The sequence below is a fragment of the Meriones unguiculatus genome, chromosome 16, assembly GCF_030254825.1.
Source record: "Meriones unguiculatus strain TT.TT164.6M chromosome 16, Bangor_MerUng_6.1, whole genome shotgun sequence".
Taxonomy (NCBI): Eukaryota; Metazoa; Chordata; class Mammalia; order Rodentia; family Muridae; genus Meriones; species Meriones unguiculatus.
The window spans coordinates 40,357,419-40,377,330 of NC_083363.1; the positions used below are offsets into that span (position 1 = coordinate 40,357,419).

Sequence of the window (19,912 nt, forward strand, 5' to 3'; positions counted from 1 at the left end):
GGGGTTTACTTAGGCAGCTGATCAGTGGGACAGTGTGGGGCCATGGTTATTTGGAAGGCATGAGATTCTCACAGATCTTCTCTTCTATGCTGACTGAAGGTCAAATTTTATGCTGGTAGTGATAGGATGGCATCCTCAAGGAAATCAGCTTTGTCTGAAACCCCTAAATGGTTTTTTTATACTCTGAATTTGAATAAAAATAATTCCCATGAATGGCAGTTTCATTCACCTGGGTTTTCATTAGGTTCTAGCTACTTATATATAGTGGATAGGATAGGGCACTACCAGTCATCATGAGCTAAGGAAGTAGTTTAAATGGAAGTACTATTTGTAAGTGCTATTTCTTTTCTTTGCTTGTTCTTTGTGACTTCAGTTCTTTTTGTTCCTGTTAACTATATTTCAACAAGTACCTTTTGAAGCCCAAGCTTAAAGAGATACAAGTATGAATGAGGAGGATTTCAAAGACAGATTTGTGTCCTTTAAAAGCTAAGAAGAGGAATAAGAAGGCATGAAATAGCAGGTCCAGATAAGCATTCATTTCGTCAGTGTTCATTTGGCTTTCTCTCCTTACCTGAGGAGTAGGTTCAGGCAGGTCTCCTCCATGCTTCTGCCTTCTGTCCACGTCTGAGTCTACCATGAACATAGCCTTGTTTGTCAGCCTTGTTTCTGGTAACAGCCAGCAAGAAAAGCCAAAAGTGACCGACTTCTCCCCTGCACTGGTGCTCTGCTTACTCCTTGCATTTGAAGGTTTATAGAGAATCAGCCTCTGCTCCCTCAAGGCTTCGGCCTTTGTGTATGACATCTTCAGCTTGTATTTATTTTCCTCTGGGGCTGCAGTAGGGATGAAGAAGGGGTTCATATATGCTGTTGGCTTAAGATAATTGTTAAGTAGATTCAATAAACAAAGCTGTGTGACTAAAGCAAAAAAAGTTAACAGCTCTGCCGGGGACTTAGGGCTACTACGTTAGGATTGAGGGAGGACACAATTGTCATTAGAAGGGAGAGGCAAGCTATTTATAGGCAGAGATGTGAGAATGAGAAGCCTAGATGGAGGTGGCCATTGGCTTAGAGCACAGGCTCAGATTGCCTGCATTTGCATCCTAACTTGGTGCCTTTGGCCGGCTTGCAAAATGGAGAGAGGAAACAATAGTATCAGAAAGTTGTTGTTCAAGAATGAATAGGAAAAGCCTTTCGGCCCCCTTTTAGAGAGGATGCACTATCAACATGTTGACAATCCCTCTTATGATTAAAGTAGGGGAAGATGCTCAGCAGAAAGGTGGACAACAGCTGTTCTGCAGAAACTGGCCAGGAACTTACGTGTTTGTAATGTCTAGAACTACATGTCTGGTGTATACATTCTCACGCTTTATAGGGGTTTGTAAAGAAATCGCAACTTTTGAGACCTTGGATGAAGGAAGGGCAATGTACATGGTTTAAAATGTCTTAAGAAGTAGGAATCCTTCTCCTACTTTATGGCAACCCATTGCATGGCGATAGAAGAGTTAAGGAAGGCTTTGGAAAATCTGCTTGGGAATAAATCTGCTTGGATCAAGAAAAAGTCCTGAATTCAAAAGACCTGGAAGTATTAAGGCAAAAGAGGTGTCTTGAGGTGTCCTGAGCTGGAGTTGCTTGCCCCAGGACACCTGGTGATTCAGAGTTTGTGCAGTTACCAAACACCTCCTCAGTTCCCAGTCCCACCTGCATTTTGTGCTAGTAGCAAGCATGCCTGTGTGTGGGCATCAGGATCATTGAACAGGCCACACTTACTGGTTGAACTCTTGGTAACAGGCTCAGTGCTTGCCATTTGAAGGATACTTGGAAGTGAAATGACTGGAACCAAGTGGTTAACTATCAGGCTATGTTTTAGGAGATAACAGGAACGTTGTTAAACAGAGAATGTGAAATCCTAGACATCTGACTTATTAATTATCACTAGTTACTATTATTATTATTATTGATTCTTACTAAATATCCAAGGCTTTTTTTGGTTCACCTCATATCTCTCACCTCACATCTCTCACCTCACATCTCTCTTGTCTTAGAACCAAAGAAGTGTGTTACCATGCCCAGCCGGTCCTTATTTTAAATTACCTTCTCTCTATGGGCAGCCATTTAAATGTAGCTAATCCCATTAAAAAATAGTAGTCGAGCAAGGTTATGAGAAGAAATTGGAAACTGAAATTCCCTATGAACTTGAAAAGTTGATTTTCAAGAATCATAGTAAAATCCCCCCACACCTAAATATTTCAATTATTTTTAGAGTAAGGTGACAGGAATGTATTTTGGAGTAAAACTCTAATTGATCATTCAGATGCAATTTTATTAAGAATCAAACATTAAGCTTATTTGCAACTCTGTTGGCAACGAAATACATCATTCCATTTAATTTTTTCTTGAAGAACACACTCTTGCCTTTGATCATCTATAGATCACTTATTGAACCAGATTCTGAAGAGTAATGGTTCCATTAAGTTGGTGCAGAGAAATAGAAAAGACAAAGCCTAGGAGCACAGGGAGGTAAAATGTCAGCAAGTGCTAAGAAATGGATAGAAAAGGTCTAGAAGGTACCACCATGATGGTAAGCCCTATATATGCCAGAATGCCAGAGGGGATCTAGGGAAGATGTATAGGAAAAGGCTAGTGATGAAGCAATCAGCAGCTTTGGATTCATAATTAATATTGTTGTGATGGAGCCAGGCCTTGTCATCCAGAGGGTCAAAGTAACGGCCATTATTCTTTTCGCTTTGCTTTTGGTTAATGTTATTCGTTGTGCACACTAATGAGGCTCAGTCTTGCCTCTCTTTCACCATTTCTTCTTTTTTCCTAATTGCTAGTTATCTCTATTTTACATTCAGGTCCGTTTTTATTTTAACTTTCACACACGAGAGATTATTAACTTTGTAAACTCGATGTAATATACTCTAGTTATAGCTAGTTTGCTGCAAGCGCCAGAATGTTAATTTTCTTTAGGCTAAATAATATTTCATGTGCACAACATTCCCCTTTCAATACATTATGTTCATCCATTTACCAGTCTACAGGTATCTAGGTAGATTCTGTATTATTCAATTTTAAATAGTGTGTATGATTCTTGTGAAAAGGTGGCAGAAGGCAAGAACTTCAAAAATTATAGGAAACTCAGTAAGAAAAACATGTTCAAAAGCATGTTCTCAGTTATCAGAAATAGCCTAAAACCTCATGCTATAGAGAATCCTATAGGTATTCTATAGAGAAAACCCTAGATCGCCACTGTGGCTATTGTGAACTTGAATATTTTGCTCTTAAAAGATTGAACAACTTTCAACACGTGTATTCACCGGTTATGGTAATGTGCAGAATAATTCTACTACATAGACTGGAATCAAAACACGAATGTGCGTTTAAATGACCTTTCTCAGTTACTTTAAACATGTGTTCCTTATCTGCAGTCTCCACTGATCATGTCTCAAGTGCATCATGAGATTTAGAGTAGACAGATTTATATCACATAAGACATAACTGAGAGAAAAATCACTCCACATTGTACAAAAGTTTCATTGGTTCTCTTTTGTTTTGGTCTCAACGCAGAGCACCTCTAGGTAGATGCGAAAGTCACCTGTTCACTCCCATCAGGAGTTTTTATGTGTCTGCAATATCCAGTAACCTGAATGTTTTGGGAAATAGAAAAGAGGTGGAATGTGTGTTTTCAATCTTTTAGGAATTGAGCATGAGCATCAGAAAATACTGCCAACTCTTCATACATCTATGTATCATCTACATCTCTCTCTATGCCTATATTATCTACATCTGTGTCATCTAACAAATAGTTACAACTATAGAAGTTTCTAGATTGGACCCTCTGAATGTCATCAGAGTTTACTTGAGAAACTGAAAGATACTGGGACAGGTTTTAAGAATCAGTATGGGTACATGTTCTGCTCCAAGGAAAGGAAGAGAGATGTGGGGTGTTTGTGAGGGGCTCTGAAGCTCAATCCATTTGTTGCCATTGAAAATGATGGATAATGTGTGAAAACTCTGTGTGTGTGTTCACATTTGAACTTAATGAATTAGTTTTCTTGCCCAGGACACAACAAAATGAGGCTCACTCAGTGACCTGGGACCTTGAGGCTTATGCTTACTTCTTTGAAGACAGTGATAGCACATAGGAACCAGAGTAGTTTTGGAATTAGCCTTACCTGATACCAGACATGTCAGATGTATGGATAGATGATCTTAATTTTCTATTGTCTCAGTTGTCATAGCTAGTGAATAAGGACAGTCTTACATCACTATGATTTGTTTTAAATTCATGCAAAGTCTGTAAGTTTCCTAGGAACCTTTGGACTCCTTGAAGTGGAGTCCTTATTAGAGGAGCAACTTAATCAACCCATGTGAGATTGACAGGGGTAACAAGAGCTCTTCTAAGTATGCTGGGTGATGACTACACCCTGCAGATTTGGGAGGTGCCCGTTCTGCTTGAGGAGGTGAGAAACATAAAGATTCTGTGGAAACAGCCATTTGTCATTCTTCCACAGGGCATCACAGTGCTAGGCCTTGGACTGGAGAAGGTGCTTTTTATGTAAGCTGCATTTGGGGGTGCTGGAAGTGTACTGGAGGAGAGTGGAGGCTTGGTCCATTCCAGTAAGAGTCTCCAGCAGGGGTAAAGGAGTTGGACAGTCTTGCCTGGTTCCGATAGAAGAACAACAATGAACAATGTTCTGGTAACGCTGCTGAATTAAGAACACAATTCCCTACCATACATGAATATGCAGAGGCACAATTAAAAATCTTAATTGGCATTCAAGATAGTTCAGGAATTTTCACTTACCTCTTCTTCCCATCTGGATGGTATATTTAACGCAGGTTGGAACCTGGGCCTGTCATCTCAGAGCTCAGGAGGCAATGACAGGGGGATTGTGGATTTTATGCTAGCCTGGGCTTCATAGTGAATCTTTTTTTTTTAATTACACTTTATTTACTTTGTATCCCCCCTCTGGTTCCCTCCCTCCTCCCCTCTCAACCCCTCCATTCCTCCCCTTTCTCCACACACTAACCTCCCCAAGTCCACTGGTAGGGGAGGGTTTCTTTTTCTTCCTTCTGATCCTAGTCTGTTAGGTCTCATCAGGAGTGGCTGCATTGTCTTCCTCTGTGGCCTGGTAAGGCTGCTCCCCCCTCAGGGGGAGGTGATCAAAGAGCAGGCCAATCAGTTCATGTCAGAAGCAGTCCCTCTTCCCATTACTATGGAACCCACTTGGACACCGAACTGCCATGGGCTACATCTGTGCAGGGGTTCTAGAATAGGAGGTCCACAAGGAGAGCAACAGAACCAAAAAATTTGAGCACAGGAGTCTTTCCTGAGACTCATATTCTTACTAAGTACCAGGCATGGAGATAACATAGTGAATCTTAAAAAAAAAAAATACCCAAATAACAGCAAAATAAAGCAGCAGAGTTCTTCCTGAAGGCCTGCCCAGGAAATTTAACCTACCAGTCTTCATGATGGTGTGATTTAAAATCTTGTCACCCCAAACATCGTCTGTATACCCAGGATTTGGATGCTTCCTAAGCACTGATTAGAAATGTAGAAATGGCATCGCATTATTGTTTGATCCAGAATCTGTAACTTAATAAGGCAACATGGGTGCCTATTGGCATTGGGTAAATAATGGTTCTGTTAAGAACCATGTGGCTATATGACTGGTCTCATCGTGCATGCTGATAATCAGAACTGACTTGAACATCTCAGCCAAAGGGCAGGTGTGTGAGACAAAGTGCTGGTATGCTGAAAGAGCTGGATCCCGGGCACTAGTGTTCCGTGAGGAGAGCGCTTTCATTAGTGTGTTTCAGTAGGACAAAGGAACAGTAAAGCATCAAGAATCTCAGGAGAACCTTTCTGGAAGGCGGCAGGCAGAGTCTAGTCACCTGCTCATGGCATCAGTGAAGGGTTGGGCTAGCATTTCTTCATGGCATCAGTGAATTGAATGGGTTAGCATTTCTTCATGGACGATTATTAACAGGGGTTATCTACTGCTCTGAGCTTGTTTGTTCAGGATATTTTCCCTAGATTCCAAGGTTACGCTTTCCTATTTGTTTTCTACTTTGAAAGTGCTGTTGCTTCTAATGCCCATCTGACTCACATACATATACTTCAGAATGAATAAAATCCAGCTTCTTAGAGGAAGAGTGAAGCATGTGATCCTGTGATCCATTTGGAAAAAAACAAACCAGGTTTTCCAGGAGGCATGTGGCGCTTACCCAAACTGCCCAGAATTACCTCCAGAGCTATGCATTTTGATATTCTGTGCCCATGCACAGGCAAATTGATATGAGAGCACAGGTTGATGAAATATTTTAAAGGGTTGGGAGTGGAGAATCATGTCATTAAGGCGGCAGGTTACTGTCCATGTTTCCAGAATGGATTCGTTGGCACCTTTCTCGAAAAATGTGCACAGGACTGAAATTTGTAAAAACACTATCAAAGCAGTGTTGTGTTGTAGGCACTTGTTGCCAGTGGGGGATTGAGGAGGTAGCCAGCCAAAATATAATCTTATCCTGTAGTTGACCCTGAGTACGAAGTACGTGTGAGTCTTTTCTCTTTGGACAGGGGGGTGGGGTGGGGTGGGTGGGGGTCAGGTCGGGGTCATGCACGCTCACATAGAAGATACCTCTCTAAATTAGGGAAGATTTTATTCCAAGATGAGAGAATATCCTTGCCCCACCTTTTAAGCTATTTCTGTTAGTGATGGATGGAGACTATGAACAGGTCTAGAAACCAGCAGTTTGGTTAGCCCGGGAGCTAGACCAGATAGACACCTGTAAGATAAACAGCTGGTTCTTTTTTTTTTTTTGAGGTTTTCTCTGTGTAGACCTAGCTCTGGAAATCAGGCTGGCCTCAAACACAGCATCTGAAGTATATGTGAACTGTTTAAATATAGTAGGAATTGGAGGGAGAATGGAGGTGTGTGTCGGAATTTGAGAGCCAGTGTGCAGGAGTACTTCCTGTCCCGTTGTGTGGAAGCAGCTGGTCCAAGGCCTTGCCAGTGAAGATAGGCATTAGAGGACCTAGAGTTGGTGACTGTATGGGCAGTGGAGAGCAATGACTTGTTCCAGACTAACTGGGGAAAAACATTATAAATGCTGATACATAGAGGTGGCAGGTATGGATTCTTTAGATTTATATTTAAAATACTTTTTACCTAACCCTCTAGAGAAAACTCTAGAAGTGGTTACTATACCCACGATTTAGCAACAACATGAACCATAGTTATAGTATCTGTCTCGTGTCTCATGCTAGGGGATGATAAGTTTCCAGAGAAGTTGCTTTGATACTGTATCCTGCGGGTCATAAATACCTAAATAATTCTGAAGGTTAGGAATTTTCTTCTTTGCTGTCACAGTCAGGTAATAGGAGAGGGAAAGGGGGGACAATTGAGTCCACATCCAGCAGTTTAGTGCCTTAGTTTTATTCAGCATTGTCGGGATTTCATTTAACAAAGCTCTTAGCTAACAGTTTGTCAATCAATACAAGTAATTTTCAAGTAGAAGAAAATCATTCCTATCAGCCAGGCTTCTGCTGGTCATGGTACAGTGTCTTACAGAGAATTTCCAATGAGCTTCTGTACAGCAAAAATGGTTAAAATTATAGAAGTGATGTTCTCCCAGATCCATTCCACTGCTTTCACTTCTGATGATAAATGTAGATTAGAATTATGGGAAATATGAGGTAGTGAGCCCCAGGTGACAGCCTATGTTTTATTGATTCCAGTGGGTATGAATGGTCACTGTGGGAACACAATAAAGGTTGTATAAAAGGTTGAAGTTCAGGGTGCTCATCAATTAGAAAATTTCTCCAAGGAAAACAATAACATCTAAGGTTCAGCTCCTGCTGTGTTTTCATGTGTTTTAGGAGTGAAAACCACAGCTCTTGAGTCAGACCTAACCCACTGACTACTTTCAGAAATAAAACCGTATTGGCACAAACCATTCATTTTTTTTTTAAATAGTTCAGAGACTCTATGGTCCAAAAAGTTTTTAACTCCCCAATCTTAGGTTTTATAAAATAAATACTTTTGTAATTAATAGAAAATCTTTGCCCAAATCATCTTCATTGTCTTAAAAACTTCAGGGAATATTCTTTGCTCTTTATCCAAAAAACAAAGACATAGAGAATTGACTTAGTCTGTTCATGGGCTTCCCCTCTCTCAGTTGACCTGTGACATCTGTGCTTTTTGCTCTGTGGTTGACAGAGATTTACTCTGCACCTAGAGTTTCTTCTTTCTTCTTGCTTGCTTTAAAATCTTTATCAGTAGCCCTGAAAATACTTTCCTCTCTGTGCTGTAGTTACAGATGCAGTTCTCTGTGCTGTAGTTACAAATGCAATGGAGAACTAAGAGCTGACTGCCATTCCCTTTAAAATGCTGTACACCAAGCTCTAACCTCATGGAATAAGAAATCAGTTGCGTGGGGCTGCAGTCCCACCTGAGAATGAATTCAAGTAGACAGCATTTGTTGAGTTCTTTCTGTGGAGGAGGTAGGCACAAAACAAAATGTTCTTCTTGTACAAAAAGAACACACACGAGTAAGCAGATGGCTGAGGTTCACAGCTTGGGAGATGCTACGATTGATATTACCAGGGGACTTTAAGAATATAAAGGGATTGATTGTTCTGAACCACATGGTGTGGGCAGAGATGGGACCCGGGGACCTTGAAAGAGAAAGTCTCAGGTGAGAGTTGTTCGGAAATAGTCTTGAAAGGGTTTTATGAGGATGGGCACACCACTTCGTGTAGAACAGTGCCTTTGGAGGTACTGCCAAGTTAGATAACATCCAAGAAGAGGGGTCATAAAGGTCTTTGAAAAACGTGACACTGAGGTCAACAGCTTCCATTGTTTCTAGGTAGTGTGGGAAAGCATGAGTTTTTAGGGCATATAAGTTATTTTCAGATTTCCATTTAGATGGAATATCAGTCCTTGTTCTGTACCAAATAAAGCCTCTTATCAGAATTGCCCACAAAACTTACTTAACATGTGAATTACCTGGCCTTGTTCCACACTATGTGGACTGGTATTTCTGTGTCTATATTCAAGTGAATGTCCCAGCTACTTCTCATACAGTCTATGATTTAAAAATATCGAAATTAGGTAAGGGCAGATGAAAGCTCAAAGAGGAAGAATCATTGAAAATTAGAACTATTTTGGAAATAAAAATGAGCAAGTGTTTATACTTAGCTGAGTTGAAGTCTGGGTATCAGAATAAATATCATTTGTTATTTGAAACCTCTAAGTTTAGTTATTGACATGAAGTAGAATTTCTTCCCCTTCCAATCAGAACCTTGCCTATTTAAATTCATGGAGCATCCCTTCTGTTCACTCTCAAATGAAACATGCCAGTCAGCTTGGAAACAAATGCCCAGTTTATTTCCCCACAATTCAGAGCCATGCCCAGAACAGTAAGCTGCAGTGTGTATTTATATGTATTTGCAGTCAAGAATCTGATACACAAGCTGGCCTGTTCTTGAAACTGATTGAGCAACTGTGACATGGAGTCTGGCACAGGACAATTCAGTTTAATTAAGAAATCTGTTCTGTGGGCAGATTGTCCACTTGAGATGTACCAGGAAGACCTGTTCAGAAGCCACCATCATAAAGATGTCCCTACCCCCCACGGGAATGTGTTATTTGACTAATTTTTTTCTCAAAAAAATAATAATTCCACACATTTGTTGAAGAAATGAAATCCTTAGACTCCACAGTGCCATAACCTCCCTGTCATTAAAAGTGGGACCAAAGGTCTCTCAGATGTGTTTAAAGGACAAGCACAAGGACATAGATTTCTTTGACTGTTCTAAACTCACAAAACAATGACAGGGAGCTTGTCTGGAAAGAACGGGCAGACTGGAAATAACACTGCTAAAGCCTTCATCAGATGTAGGTTTCATGGCTGGTGCGTTCCACCACCTGGGCTCCTTTGGCAACTGGCTTGTAATATTGAGCAAGACACGAGTCTACTTCTCAGAGTCCTTATTCTCTAACAAGAAAGGGCGAGTTAGTGAATGGAGGGAGTTGGCCTTTGAGGTGGAGGTGTGCCTTCTTCAGAATCTTAATAGATTAAGCTTCTAAGCACAGACAGAAGGGCAAAAATTGGCTCCAGAGAGGCCTGAGCAGAAGCTGAAGAACTCTTTGTGCCTAATGGATTCATGGACACATAGAACACTGAATGGTTCGGGTGACAGCAGAGGGGGTTTTGGGCAAATGTATAGTCTACTTTAAGAACAACGAATTTCATTCCTCTTTGATAGGAAAGTCTGAAACACAATTGTGGCCATTTGAAGGCTTGGGAAGGGAGCTGGGTGAAAAACCTTGGGGAGCAGAGTCTGCAAGACAACAGACTGTGGGCAAAAGGGTTTTTTTGAGAGAAGCTGTCCTTGAGAAGTGGACCCCACACTGTCCGTCCTCATCCTTTTGCCATATATATGAGACATTTAGGGTTGCATTTAATTTTGTGCTTTTTTTTTTTTTTTTCCTGAAGCATAATCTTTGCTTCTACAAACAGGATGATCAACTTGCCCATTGAAAAGGGCATAATCAGAATGCTTATACTGTGGCTAGTACATGCAGAGAAGGTCGCTTCGAAATGCTAGTTTTCTGATTTCTCACCTCTGTCCTATTTATCCTGTTAGGAGAAAGAAATTAATAAGCAATATAAAATAATGGCATGGCCTAGAAGCATCAAGTCCATTATTATTATTATTTTAAACAGTGACATTGTTACTTAGCACTAGAAACCCACCCTCCTATGGTCAGGCATGCCTACCACCCCTGCCTAGTGAATAAGGCGCCCTGTTTTTGCCAAACCAATCTTGTGAAAGCTCGTTTGAAAAGCTTGACTAAGGGTGTCAGGCTGTGTGTTCATCTGGGGAGGCTTCAGGCCATATCTGGACTATGCCTTGTTTTTATTACGTAGACGTGGATATGAATTGGTGAAAATGTGTTTTTATGACAGGAAGTGCACTTTTCATGGAGGTAGTTGAATTCTGGAAGTTGAATTATTGCCTTTTAAGACCCCTGAGATTGTCTACACTTAGTCTTTGGAGAATGTACAGTCAAAGCAGGTCAACCTGAATCTGCATCCATGTATTGTGTGATTGGAAAGCCATTATCTCCATGATTCAATATAGCAGCATTTCCCCCCCTAAACCTGTAAATTAGAAAAAAAGTGGATACCTTAAATTTGCAGGTTATTTTTAAGTGAAGATGAAAGTCATTGTGCTTGGCTGGGGATGAGAGGAAACAGGAACTTTAGAGGTAGGAAACAAATTCAAGTGCCATGCAAATTCTGAGTGGACTATAAACACAAGCTCCATGACAGGGAATGGCCCTTCATGAGACTGTGAAACTGGCCATCTGGGAAATGACATATACATGGACGCAAACCTTGGTGATAGGCAGGTTAGCGAATTCATCAAAGTGAGTTTTTTTTTTAAATAAATTTATTCACTTTACATCCCAATAGTAAGCCCTCTCTCTTCTCTCCTCCTGGCTCCACCCTCCCTCCCTCTTCCCCCTACTCTTGTCTCCTAACCCCTCATAAAAGGTGAGCTCCCTCTTCCCCCGGCCCAGCACATAAAATGATATCAGGACTTAGATCATCCTTTTCCTCTGTGATAAGGCTGGTAAGGCAGTTCTGTCAGGGGTAAATGGTTGAAAAGTGAAAAGCAGGCAACAAAGTCCATGTCAGAGAGAGCCTCTGATCACCTTACTAGGGAGCCCACATGAAGACCAATCTGCCCATGGGTTCATATGTGTAGGGGGCTTAGGTCCAGTCCACGCATGGTCCTTGGTTGGTGTTTCTATAAGACTTCCTCCCACTTCTGGGCCCTAGTTAGTTGGCTTTGTTGGACTTATGGGGTTCCTGTTCCCTCTAGGTCCTTCTATCCTTCCTCCCACTCTTCCACAAGGCTCACTGCACTCCATCCAATGTTTGGCTCTGAGTCTCAGCATCTGTTCCTATCCATTGGTGGGTAGGGCCTCTCAGAGAACAGCTATGCTAGGTTCCCATCTGCCAGCACTGCAGAGTATCATTAATAGTGTCAGGGGCTGGCTCTCTCCCTTGATGTGTGTCTCATGTTGGTCCAGACACTGGTGGAAAGAGAGAACTGACTCAGGAAAGTTTTCCTCTGCCGTCCACTTGCATGTCGTGGGACATGTGTGCATGTCAGCCCAAAGCACGCAAATGAAATAAATAAAATGTAATACATGAAAGAAATACATGACAGCCTGTCTAAATATACACATTCATTTTTTTTTCTGGTTCATTTAATGTGTTTTCTAAGACTTCCATGGAATTTTTAAAGCACACATAAAGGAGGATGCACGGTGTAAATAAATATTGTAATGAGGTATTTTATATTCATTACTCAGCTTGGGCAGCGGCCAACTGCACACAACCTTTTCTCTTTCATGAGCCTGGCTGGAGGGCAAACAGAAACAGGAATTTCACAGGAAGGAGATAATTCAAAGTGCCTTGAAATTTAGTGAATTAACAATGAACTAGATGCACCCATCCATTTCTTCCCTCTCTCATCTCCTCAAAATTTAAAAATGTTTCCAAATTAAATTCATTTATTTGTGTGTTTCAAGGTAAGGAGCACATCCTCAGCATATATGCTAGAGGTCAAAGACAACTAGCAGGAGTTGGCTCTCTCCTTCCCTCCTGCAGGTCTCTGGGATTGAACCAAGGTTTCAGGCTTGGTGGCCAGTTCCTTCACCTGCTGAATCCCTTTGCTGGCTCTCTTTCTTATATTTTGAGGAGCTTTAATATCATAATGTAATGAAGATATGATCTGTGAGAACAATATTTCTCAAAGCTTGACCGCTTCAAGCCCAGATCTGCAAAGTTTTTGTAGAAAAAAAGCATTTTAATCTTCAGACACATCGTGTAAAGAATTGATGACATGCCTCCATTTTGAAGGGCTGGCCTGTTCACTAATAGTTCTAAGCACCTTCTTGGTCTCTATATTAGAATTTATCTGTTTCTAAACTTAATTGATTCTAGAAATCCTTACTGCTTGGAGGTTCTATTCTTGTCATATGGAAGACATTTGAAGAGATAATATTTATAACACTGATCAGGCACTCACTGTGTGCTGGATTTGATGTTAAATCCTCTTACATGGGTTAGTTCCTTCATTTAATCCTTACTTATGATAGTCAAATTCATTGGGATTTTCTCACGAATGTATCACCCCATTTCAGAGGAGGAAATGGAAACTCAGAAAAGGCTTCCACAGCATGTGAACTTTTGCAAGGTTTTCTGGGGCCTGTGCAACATCCGCTGAACCCGAGTTCTCAACTGCCACACTGCGTGTGACAGGGAGCTAACATCGGGTGGTGACCCGAGGCACCTCTAGAGGTTCTGATATACTTCAGGTTTCTTATAGTGACAAGGTAAACAAAAAATGTTAGGCTAGATCCACTAGGATTTTGTTTAACAGTGATGTTTTTCCATTTCTTTCATACTGTCTGTTCTTGTGAAAGCTCCTTTGTCTTAAGTTAACTTTCCAATGCCTTGTGAAAAAGGAAGGACAGACTTTTCCTGATCATCGGCTAAGGTACAGAATGTGCACTCTTCTCCCAAGGTCACAAGGACAGCATGGGACAGGAACTAGAACCTTTTATATCTGGGGCAAGTCTCTTTTGGCTGCATAGTGAATATTGCATTGAATGGACCCCCAAACCTCTATTCTAGCTGATATGACTGCAAAGGCTGAGGGCTAAAATGTGGAGGTGATACCTTTGTTTGAACCCACTCAACAGAGGTAAATGCTGTACTTTGAATGCTTTTTTCAGAATCTCTCAGAAGCCAGGGCTCACGCTTTCATTGGCATTTCATTAAGGAAATCTGCAGATGACCTATAAATGGCCATCATATCCCATTACTCATTCAGACCATGGAGAGCTACTGATGTTTTTTGTGATTCCACCACCCCTGCTCAGCATTGCCGGCTCTAGTCCTTGTCTCATGTGAGTGGCATAGTCTGCAGAATTCATCAGTGGCTGATTAGTGGACTTATCCATGAGGTAATTTGGAAAGGGCAGAATAGGATTGACTATTCCAGAGATGTGGTCACCCATATTATTCCCCTTTTCAGGTCAATGTGTTGCCTCCTAGATAGCAGGTTAGTTGTATTATTCAACAAATACAAACCTATGCAAAAACTTAGAAGCATACAGTTCTGTTCAGTGCATCATGGGAAGCAGGGCAGTTGTATAATCGCTACAGAGAGCTCAGGAACAGCATTAGTAGAGCTTTCTGTAAAAACCCGTCCTAAAACTCTCTGATTCACTGGGCTTTTATTCCTGGCTGCACCACGGTTGCATGGAGATAGGGAACATTTGGCGGGATGGCTGCTAAGAATGAACATTATCAGTTCATTCAAGTAGGTCAAGGTAAGCAAGTGTGATTATTTTTTTTTCCCCGCGTGCTATAATTACCAAGGGTAATTCAATCAGCTTTAGTGTTGCATTTATCTGGGCCATAAAATTATGTAATAAGCAATCATTCATTGCAGGTGATTAAAAGGGAATGTCTCTAGGTAGATTAAAAGAGGAAAAGTACAGAGTGAAGCATCTTGATCCCATTACCTATTATATCCACTCTTATAATTATGAGAGGTGTGAACTTAGACCTTGCTCTTTAAAAGATGGTGCCACCGAGGCCCGGCAGATAGCACTGATACTGCTGTAAGTTCCTGAGGGCTGAGGACTTGCTTCTCATGCTTTCACAGTGAGTCCTTGGGAGAATAACTCAATCACTTTGAGCGCTGGTGTATTTATCTGAAAATGGGGATGTAACCATTAAATTACTTTTTGGTGATCAAATGGTGTAACACATGGACCTGCCAAGTCCTACATGTAATTTATAACTGAGAACGATAAAGCCAGAGGAGAGAAATAGCCATAAGTACCTTCTCTTAAGATGACAAATAGCACAGCAAGACAGCAGTAGAAGTGGAGAAGACACCAAGAGTCCAGGTTTTCTCTCTGCCGGAACTCTTGGACATTAATTGGGTCTTTGGTAAACTATCCCAGAAATGGCTATCATTCCACAATAATATTCTCGAGGGAGAGGGGTACCTTAGAGCCATATAGCTTGATTGGGTAATATGCAGAGGGTTAATTCAGATGGATTTGTTAAAGAGATAGGAAGTTGTCAAGAACAACTGAATAAAAAAGAAGCCAAGGGGCTGAAGGGATGGCTTGGTGAACAAGACATTTGCTGCACAAGTTTGAGGACTTGCATCAGAATCCCTGGCACTCACAAAAAGCCAGGTGTACCTGCATGCCTTAATTGTAGTACTGAGTGTGGTGGTGGCACGGGGTGGGAGATAGGAGGATTGCTGGAGATCGCTGGCTCTAGGTTCAGTGAGAGTTTCACAAAAGACAAAGACTGACAGAGCAGGACCTCTGATCCCTTTTCTGGCTTCTATGAACAAATGCAGAGGTGTTCCTCCCCACCCCCAATACACCATTCACACAAACACTACACTAACACACACACCACACTCAAATATGACTCTGCTTCAGACACAAATACATTTTCAAAAGAGGAAAAGGGAACCTTTTTCCAAACCAATGGGGAATGGATGAAGGGAAGTCTGGGGACACGTAAGAACAGGAAGTGTAAGCATCCACCTTTGTTGGAGAGATGGAAAGAATAATTGAGCAAACGGTGAAGCGTTTGGCACTGTGAGATGGAGTGGGACAGGTGGGAGTTCTCCCTGACTTGAAGATGAGCTTTGCAGTTCTCTGTTTTATAATTTTCATGTCTTATCATCATAGTATTCTGGATAAACATGTGATTTGGGAATTGCTAAATGTTCAAATGCAGTACCTCCACTCATTTACTTAAGAGTAAACTTTATGAAGATTACCAATATTTTGAGTGACAAACTGAATACTTGCTGGAAAACTATCTCATCTATAGTTAAGTTTGCTGTAATGTCAAAAGGAGAACAAATACAGACATTTGTGCTAGTTCAGTCTAAAGATACTTCAAAATATCAGGGAGAACTTTTAAACATTTTGTTAGTAATAAAACTTTATTGGCACAGGTAGAACAATACTACAAATGTTGAAAAGTAAAAAGAATCTGTCACTTTCCGTCATTACCTTGGTATGAATAAGATGTTGTTTATCCTCTTATATAATATCTTATATATAAGCAAACACTTTAAAGAGGCATAATATCAGACAAAACCAGGGAATTCTAAAAATGTTTCAGACTTTCATTATTTGAGACAACAGAAAGTGGGTTGAATTAGAATAGACAAAATCTATATTGTAGGCTTAGGGGTAGAGTTTAGGGGAGTTTACCAGAAGGCACTGAGAAAAACATATTTGCAAGGTATTTCTAGAACAATCACATTTGCAGGATCCTAGAGGCTAGGTAATAAGATTTCTCTTCTTGTCAACCCCCATTTCCCTAATCAAGCTTGACAGAGATGGCATGTCAATTATTGCTTATCACATAACATAAGCTCTTGTCAGCAGAGTGTATTTAATAAGTATCTTTGTGGGGAGAGTAACGAAATCAAGGGAAAGAAACATGGTCATACTATCAGAGCATAGAAAGAAAGCCAAAGACATGGGGGTTAGATAAACAGCAAGACAAGGAGTGGAGTGAATTCTTGCTGTGTATGGTTTTCTCTCCCTGTAAGGATAGGGAAGGGGTGTCTGGAGCAGATGCACATTCAAAAAAGCTGGTCTGAAGAGGTGATCTTGTTCAAATATGCTTCTGCTTTTGCCTGGGGAGTGTAGCACAGAGAAGGGCTGGGCAAAATCTCCAACTTTAAATCCACTGGAGGAGGAATTCTACTACCCCAAAGTCATTTGTTTTCAATATTTTTAGGGGTGGTGCTCCCTCGACATGAAGTCTAAGTCTAAATTGTGAAATTATTTTAAAAATCTTCCTGTCACAGAGGTACAATGTAGGTTACTACCTCATGGGAGAATTGAAGGAAAATCTATTTCTTTATCATCTGTATCCATCCATCCATCTACCTATCATTCATTCTTCTATTTAAATCCATGCATGTATATATGTATTCCTGCGTACACATTGTGTAGGCAATGTTTCCCTGCATACAAATTATCCATTTCCCACCTAAAGTACTTTGTAAGGATATACGGTCATAATTGTATTACATTTGGGGTTTTCAGAGCATTGGCTGTACTCACGTGGTGCTTGGTTTTTACTTAAAAAAGCAGCAGAATGTCTGTACTCATTTTCTAGAGAGGCACTACACCATAGTTCATTCTGGTTTTAAGTTCAGCTGAGTTCAGACTTTAACCTGGAAGCTCATCCTTTTCCATTGGGCTTCATCTTTAGCATCTTCCTGGAGGGTCCAAAGGTAAGCATTAAATATTTCTGCTCCAGCGATCCCTGCTGAAATGCGGGTAAATCCATACAAATCCAAGTCTGTCTTTGGAGAGTATGGGTGAGGGGTTGTAGGCGGTCTTCACCATGCCGAGTCTTTGAATAGTCCTGGGAAGGTGTTGAAGACAGTCTGACACCAGCAGACCTGCACCTCAAAAATGTTGTTGTTCTCTCAAACAGAGCAGTTCCAGATTTACTAGTGCCCATGTTATGGATGGAGAGAGTCACAGTAATGATGGTGACTGTGGCAAGAAATAAGCATCTGTGTTCTGAGGCCGAGAAACCCCGCACCTGTCCATCAGGGCTTCAGAAATAAGTGGCCAGCTTCAATACACTCTTTGAAATGCTGAAAAAAAAAAAAAGCTGTAGTGTATTCTTCGCATTTGTTTTTAAGTTTGAGAAAATATATGGTCAGTGTTGACTGCAGTGTTGATAATGAAGTTTAATAACGAGTACATAGCATGTGAAGTGTCCACTCTTTAGGCTTTATAGACGACTAATGTGGTTAAAGATGAATCGCACATCCTAAGCCATTGGAAGGCGCATCACACCTTAAGCTTTCTATTCATTGTGAGAGCAACAGAGCTTCTTGATGCATTGATTACTGTGAAAACGCCCTTGAAATCATCAACCGTTTCTCATAGATGGTTAGAATTTTGAACATTTATCTGGGAAACTTTTCAAAGTGTGCTCTGTCAAGGCAGCCTGTACATAGCATTTGTAAGTACTCTCTATGAGAACATTCAGAAGATGTTTTAGCGTTTGACTCATTAGTTTTGTCCCAGTTGTCTGTCGAACTGAGAAACAGTTTGTTGACTGTACTAAGAAAGGATGGATTAGTACTTTTCATCTCTGTCCGTTTCTCTTTGCACACTGAAAAGAATTTTCTTTTGAAGCCACAGCTGCTGTTCAACTACATTTTTTTAAATAAAGAAAATATATTGCACCAACATTTTGAATCGTTGTTTTGTTGGCATTGTTTATTTTACATCTAAAGGATCAGCAACACTGTGCTACTCTGATGGGACTAAAATAAAGGTACCTTGCATAAAAGGAATCAGCCAAATTGCACAATTTGGTAATTCTCCATTTGCCCATAATGGTGATTTGTGTTGACTTCTTTTTAAACCACAGAGCTTCGGAAAAAATGCTCAGTGGTTGGAAATATTTCTTCTCCTTTTTCAGTTTCTTTTTTCCCTTTTTATCAAAAATAGCATTTTTCTTATATAGCACATAGAAAGATAAAGCAAAAAACCTAATCTACAAAAATAGGACAAAACAAAGAGAGGGAGAAGAGCCCAGGAAAAGGTGCACAAAATAGATATAGATTCAGAGATTCATTTGCTTACACAATTCCATAAAAGCACTAAACTGAAAACCATAATATATATGCAAAGAAGAAAATATATATAAATAAAATAAAATAAGATAAAAGTAAAAAAGAAAAACAAAACAATAAACACCCTCCCTCATGGCATTATGAGACAAGGAATTTCTAAAGATGCTGTTGAGTTAGTTTCTGTTGGTCATCTAGATGACCCTCCAAGGCACAGCACAATGCCCTCCTTCCTCTGCTTAGGCCACTCTCGTAATAGCCCCTTTGATCTTTATATGAACTATTGATGAAATGAGCACCCTGATGACCCAATCACTGCTCAGTGGCACTAGCAGGAGTCCAAACTGTCAACGCTTGAACCTTTGTGAGGGACACTTCATATCCAAAGTGTAGTATAAGGTAAAAGAGAGAAGGGCAGAGAGAAGAAATTGCACACAATTGACTATTGCATAAAATTCATTACTGCAAGAAAGAAAAGTCTCAACTGTTTTTAAAACTTAGAAGGGTCCTGGGACTGACAATACAACTCAGTGATGGAACATTTACTGAGCACATGAGAGGTCCTCAGTGCAATTGCCAGCACTGCAAAATAATAAAAAAGTATTATTTTTCCTATTATTGAAAATAGATTTTTTTTTCACACAATTCACCCTGATCTTGATTTTTCCCTCCCTTTACTTCTTCCAGTTCCTTCCCACCTCCCCTTCCATCTGGATTCACTCCCTTTCTGTCTCTCTCTAGAAAACAGGTCCTCTGTGTATGTATTATGGCTTCCAGTTTGGTGTTTTTATGGGATTCCTAAGTGTGTGGGTCTCTGTGTCTGTGCCTTCTCTTTGGTCCTTTTCCTTAAGTTTGTTTGTCTTGTCCAAAAGTCATGTGTTAGTTTTTTGTTTTATGTTTTATTTTATTTTGTTATATTTTATTATTATCCCTTAGCAGTCTGTTTTGTTCTTTTTCCTAGTGAGAGACAGAAAAGGAGTGGATTCAGATGGGAGAGGAAGTGGGGGAGAATTGTAAAGGGAGTACGGGGGGTGGGGAGATATATCAGCATATATTATGTGAGAAAAGAATGTATTTTCTTTTCTCTGAAGGCCTTCTGCCCTCCTGCCCCTACTCTCCCCAGGTCTGATTTCTACCCTCATTTCTAAAATCTCCCATGAT

The 19,912-nt window shown here is 40.5% G+C and overlaps 1 protein-coding gene across 1 annotated transcript in view; it reads left to right on the forward strand.

The window, feature by feature from the left end:
• Positions 1 to 18,363, forward strand: part of Opn5 (opsin 5) — a 50,407-nt gene extending 32,044 nt beyond the window's left edge. Inside the window, exon 7 of the mRNA XM_021650416.2 lies at positions 17,596 to 18,363. Within this exon, the coding sequence (XP_021506091.2) occupies positions 17,596 to 17,673 (78 nt within the window). The 3' untranslated portion in view covers positions 17,674 to 18,363. The remainder of the gene's footprint in view (positions 1 to 17,595) is intronic.
• The last annotated feature ends 1,549 nt before the right edge of the window (positions 18,364 to 19,912 follow it).